The sequence below is a fragment of the Ranitomeya variabilis genome, chromosome 8 (assembly GCF_051348905.1).
Source record: "Ranitomeya variabilis isolate aRanVar5 chromosome 8, aRanVar5.hap1, whole genome shotgun sequence".
Classification (NCBI taxonomy): Eukaryota; Metazoa; Chordata; class Amphibia; order Anura; family Dendrobatidae; genus Ranitomeya; species Ranitomeya variabilis.
Genome location: NC_135239.1, coordinates 172,961,130 through 172,967,129, shown reverse-complemented (window position 1 = coordinate 172,967,129; position 6,000 = coordinate 172,961,130). Strand labels below are relative to the sequence as shown.

General features: G+C 42.8%; 1 protein-coding gene across 6 annotated transcripts in view; it reads right to left on the bottom strand.

Annotated features, from left to right (window-relative positions):
• Positions 1–436: 436 nt before the first annotated feature.
• Positions 437–6,000, bottom strand: part of CHL1 (cell adhesion molecule L1 like) — a 133,263-nt gene continuing 127,699 nt past the window's right edge. For all 6 annotated transcript variants that reach the window (XM_077278069.1, XM_077278075.1, XM_077278070.1 and 3 more), the window contains 2 exons: positions 5,484–5,556; positions 437–981 (listed from right to left, as the gene is read on the bottom strand). In XM_077278069.1, the coding sequence (XP_077134184.1) occupies positions 771–981; positions 5,484–5,556 (284 nt within the window). In that variant the 3' untranslated portion in view covers positions 437–770. The remainder of the gene's footprint in view (positions 982–5,483; positions 5,557–6,000) is intronic.

The window sequence follows — 6,000 nt, the reverse complement described above, 5'->3', positions numbered from 1 at the left end:
ATGTAAAGTTGGGGCAGCCCCATACACATTAGATAGATTTCCGATCAGGTGTTTCATACAGACACATCTAATGTAAATTGGCACCCTAAGCTCCAGGTAAGTCCTTGTTTTCTGCAGATTTTTACTTGGATATATATATATATATATATATATATATATACCCGCTGTTGGACATCTTAGATGACAGGTATTGGTATCGGGGCTCCTCTTATAAGCCGCGGTTAGAGCTACAGTAGACATGACACAATAGAAACATAGATACACATGCACAATATGTTGTCAATTTACAAATGCTTTGATTTTCCTTTTGCAACTAAACTCCATTCATGATGAAAAAGTGTGTTTGCCACATTTATACCCCAATAATCTTTCTGTAAAATGGGCATTAAAACATACAGTAGGATCTTCATATCACATGCATGATGCACAGATGGGATGATTTAATGTGTTTAATAGAAAACCAGCCCGACTCTTGTTGCCACATCGATGTGCGTACGCAATCACGTCCTTCACAAAGTCTATATATTGTGGTGTTCATGTGTAGTAATACATGGCTTTGTATCTTCAGTCAATGCTGGAAAATAGATGCCAATGTTCCGTTGTTTTAGGTGAGCGCCTAGGAAAGAACATGTTATTTTTTTTGGCTACTAGGTTTTCAACAATGAAATATCCAAGCCAATTCCTTCTTGTATAAGGGCACCAAATGTGCTGTCCATGTCACCTGAAGAATTACAATGTATAAGATACAGTTCTTCATGGATGCAGGTCTGTTATTTGGAGTGGACAGACTGAATATGTAGGGTTCCATCCTCTGGATTTTTCTCCTTCGATTCTGTGTAAGCTCCAATGAATGATCCATCCTCATTGAAGTGACTGTGTTCTCCATCGCTGTACTGGACAAGGCTATCCACACTGTCGTAGGTTTTAATATCTAAGCTTAATGAGTCCATGCTGCCATTTGTTGCCTTCTTATCACTGGAACTAAGGGGAAACAATGAGGTTAAAGGCTGAGGCTGGTATAAGAGGGGTAATACAGATACTACAAATTATCACCTATATATCGGAGAGGAGATAGACTCTACAACAGTACGGATCAGACAACAGATCTCCGTAGATCGCCAGCATGTTGTTCCATTAATGGGGGATATGAGTTCACTGTTCTGGTGATCGATGGTGGTCTCAGCAGTCTGACACACAACAATCTAGTAGTTTTTATGTTTCCTGATCATTTTTAGGGACTGGAATACCCCTTTAAAGGATATATACATCATTTTTAATGATTTTTTGGGTATGAGTATATCTGGAGAGGTTCACCTCGTATTGTTTTATTGAGCGATTTTGATATCGCTTATTTTATTCTCACGTCCTTCAGATGTACTGTATGTAATTAATCCGAATGTGGCAAGAGTGAAGGCAGCGGTGATTGGCCGCAGGGATTGTATGACATAACAATGTCAAGTGAGCCCCGGTAGAGAAAGTGCTGAAAAGGTGTCGGCACTGGAGGTGAGTATAACAGTTGTTATTTTACTGGGGGCAAACATACTGATTGAGAAGGGGTTGTCCGAGTAGTGAATAACCCCTCTAAGCTGCATTTACACTGAAAGATAATAAAGAATGGGCGCTCTTAAAACTGCTTGTTGCGTGATTATTTTGCAGTGTAAACAGGCTGACATTCACTCTTTCATTGAGTGAAATTATTTTTGCAAAGTGCAAAAAATCATTGTTCTCAGCAGTGCATCGTCCTGTTTAAACAGAACTCTGGCAAAAACCATGGCAGATTACGTGCACTGAGAGATCTAGTCTGGATCTATTGCAGATGGCTCAGTGCCAATCGTTAGCTCGGTCTGCCTGTGTAAATAGGGATTTAAACGACCATCAGTCCGTAAGGTCTTTTCAGTCGGCAGTTGTATTGTGCTGGCGGTTGGTCCTTATGAAGCATCATCTTGCCCTGTCCCTTTTGCCATCCCTCGGGTTTGTGCACTTGTGTCTGCTCCTTACCTCATACTGATATGGGTTTGCATGCTTTTTTTAGGGAGAGACCCAGAAGTGTCCTCACCAATATATAATGTGCCATCTGAGAATAGTGCTGACATCCACTGTACATAAATACTGCTACAGCGTTCAGGAAAATGTTTGGAAAGAGCAGGGCCGAGGAGGGATAATTTTTGGATCTGACTACACACAGGGTTATTTGTAGTGTGTAACTATGTAACACTGCTAAATATCTAAATGGTAAATATTTTTAAAAGGGTGTTACAGTTTCACTACGGTATGCCATCACTTTATGATCGGTGTGGGTCCCTTACAGAACAATGGGGCTGCGGGGCTAATTCAGCTTAATAGAGCGGTGATGCAGTTGCCCTGCGCATTGGATAGGCAAGGTGACACAATGCAGGCAAAGGATACGAACGAGCCGCAGCGCTGATATAATACAGTAACACAGGGTGATAGGTCCTCTTTAGTGCATGTAATAGCAAAAGGGGTAGAGGTGGTAATGTATTTGGGGTGACCTTTCCTGACTTGTCTTTTAGGGTATAAGATATCACAAGGGCTACCATCCATATTTGTGTTGGCATTGCGTTGTGCCATGAAACAGAATATAGAATTGTGCCCTACTATGAACACCTTTAGCCTTGCCATGCTTTAAGGAGGACCTTTCCCTGGATTTTTTTTCCTCCAAGTGGCGCTGCTCCTATAATTCTGATTTTTGTCTATTTTCTTTTTTCTTCTGTGCCTCTCCATTGCAAAGTTTTTTTCTCCCAGTAATAAAGATGCAAATATTCCCTTTCAACCAACTGGTCGTATACCACAAAACTTTTACGTGGGTATTTGCGTTTTTTCCTCTGATGCCGGGCAATCAATACATACTTCAATCCAGTTGGTTGAAGGGAAAATTTTAACTTTTAACCTTGACACCCACACGCTCTCTGACTCTATCTTACCACTGGCATTCATATCCTCCCTCCACGACGCAGACACTGCCACTGCTTTCTACAATGCCACTCTCGCATCAGCCATCAACTCGGTCGCCCCTGTCATGCAGAGCAGAGTGCGACAAATCAATAGACAACCCTGGCACAATAACATCACTAAAAAGCTTCGGCAGATATCCAGAATTGCAGAAAAGCGTTGGAAGAAAAAGCATTCGCAAGATGATTTCCCTGCACTCAGGCAACACTCGCCTCACCTCTGCTAAACAGGCCTACTTTACATCCCTTGTATCTTCTTTATCCCACAACCCCAAACAGTTGTTCAACACTTTTAACTCCCTCCTCCGCCCACCACTGCCCCCTCTGAGTTCCCTAATCGTTGCTGAGGACTTTGCCACGCACTTCAAAAATAACATAGACCAAACAAGGCAAGTCTTTGTTGTCCAACCACCACAACCCCTTTGTATACCAGACCAATGCCCAAACCCCATAACTTCCCTCTCCAAAATCACTGAAGGTGAGCTTGCTTATATTCTCTCCACATCATACCTCACCACTTGTACACTTGACCCCATCCCATCCCACCTCCTCCCCAACCTCACCACCACACTAATCCCATCTCTAACCCATCTCTTCAACCTATCACTAACGTCTGGCACCTTCCCCTCTGCTTTCAAACATGCCACAGTCACCCCTATTCGCAAAAAGCCATCTCTTGACCCGAGCGCTATGTCCAGCTATCGCCCAATATCTTTGCTCCCATTTGCTTCCAAACTCCTTGAGCAGCACGTCTATGCTGAACTTTCTTCTCACTTTGCATCGAACTCTCTCTTCGACAACCTACAAGCTGGCTTCCATCCCCACCATTCCACTGAGACTGCCCTGACCAAAATTACTAATGACTTACTTACAGCCAAAGCTAACAGACAATTCTCTATACTCCTCCTTCTAGACCTGTCATCTGCCTTCGACACTGTTGACCACTGCCTCCTACTACAGATCCTCTCTTCCTTTGGTGTCAAAGACCTTGCCCTATCCTGGATCTCCTCATACCTTTCCAACCGCACATTTAGCGTTTCCTGCTCCCATACTACCTCTTCATCTCACCCCCTCTCTGTTGGTGTCCCTCAAGGCTCTGTCCTAGGACCCTTACTCTTCTCAATCTATACACTTGGCCTGGGACAACTCATAAAGTCCTATGGCTTCCAGTACCATCTATATGGTGATGACACTCAGATCTACCTCTGTGGCCCAGATGTCACCTCTCTGCTCTCCAGAATCCCAGAGAGTCTATCAGCCATATCCTCAAGCTCAATGTGGACAAATCTGAACTAATTATCTTTCCTCCATCTCGCATATCTTCCCTACCTGATCTATCTATCAAAATAAATGAAATCACACTCTCCCCTGTCCCCGAAACCGCTGCCTCGGATTAACCCTTGACTCTGCCCTGTCCTTCAAACCGCACATCCAAGCTCTTTCCACCTCCTGTCGCCTCCAGCTCAAAAATATCTCCAGAATCCGTCCTTTCCTCAACCCACACTCTACCAAAATGCTTGTGCATGCCCTAATCATCTCCTGCCTCGACTACTGCAACATCCTCTTCTGTGGCCTATCTTCTAACACTCTCGCACCTCTCCAGTCCATCCTTAACTTTGCTGCCCGACTAATTAATCTCTCTCCTCACTACACTCCTGCTTCCCCTCTTTGCAAATCCCTTCACTGGCTCCCAATTTCCCAGCGTATCCAGTTTAAACTACTAACACTGACCTACAAATCCATCCATAACCTTTCTCCTCCGTATATTTCCAAGCTAATCTCTCAATATCTTCTCTCACGTAATCTCCGGTCCTCCCAAGACCTCCTCCTCTCCTCCACGCTTATTCGCTCCTCACCCAATCACCTCCAAGACTTCTCCCGAATATCCCCCATCCTCTGGAATTCAGTGCCCCAACACGTGCGGTTATCCACCACGTTTGGATCCTTCAAAAGAAACCTGAAAACCCACCTCTTCAAGAAAGCTTACAGCCTGTAATGACCACAAGACCACCTCAACACCATCAGAGCTACTGCAACCCCCGACCTACTGTCTCCTTCCCCATAATCCTGTAGAATGTAAGCCCGCAAGGGCAGGGTCCTCTTCCCTCTGTATCTGTCATTGTTAGTTACTTTACTGTAAGTGATATTCGTATTTTAATGTAACCCCTTCTCATGTACAGCACCATGGAATTAATGGTGCTATATAAATAAATAATAACTTTACTGGGTGCATAACTTTTGAATGGACTGGCATAAAAGAAAAAACTGTTCCGGAATCAGTGGAGCAGAGGCAATTGGAAGAGATTTGAACATTTTAGGGAAAGGTCCTTTTTAAGATTTTTTTTTTTAGTAGTCAGTTGGCAGGTTGTAGCTAGCTCAGTTACTGATGTCCACAGTGTACAGTTCACACTCAATTCCTGGGTCATCTGTTAGAATAATTCTGTGTGATAGCCTAAGATATATCTTGGGGGTAGGTTTGCAAAATGTTTGGTCTGAAATTTTGCCTTCACAAACCTGTAGTCATCAAAGAACTGTTCCTTCATAGACTGCACTTCCGGTTCAGGATGGAGCTCTTCTTTCTCCTTCACTGAAAAAAAGTATGGATGATTGAGTAGACATATCTGATACAAGGACTTTATTAAATCTCATTGATCATCACATCCTTTTTCCATTTACCATTTTTTTTAATTGAAAAAATCCCTAATTTAAGTTTTTATTTAATTGTTTCCATTTCTGGATCTACAGAACATAAAGATTGTGGTATCAGCTGTACTTGGTGTCCTGTTTTTTTACATACAGTCTTAAAAAAAGGTCAAATTCTGTTTGTGGCGACGATGCAACAACTGTGAAAAAAAATGCAATGTTTTGAGATCCCTTGATCAGACCCGTCACACCACATGGAATATAATAGAAATTTTGGAGTATTTGATATGGTCTATTCATTTTCAATTAAATAAGAACAGTAGGGTGTGAAATTGTGTGATGAGCCTTCAGTTGTGCTGTACAGCCGGACATCAGAATGCATAAAAGA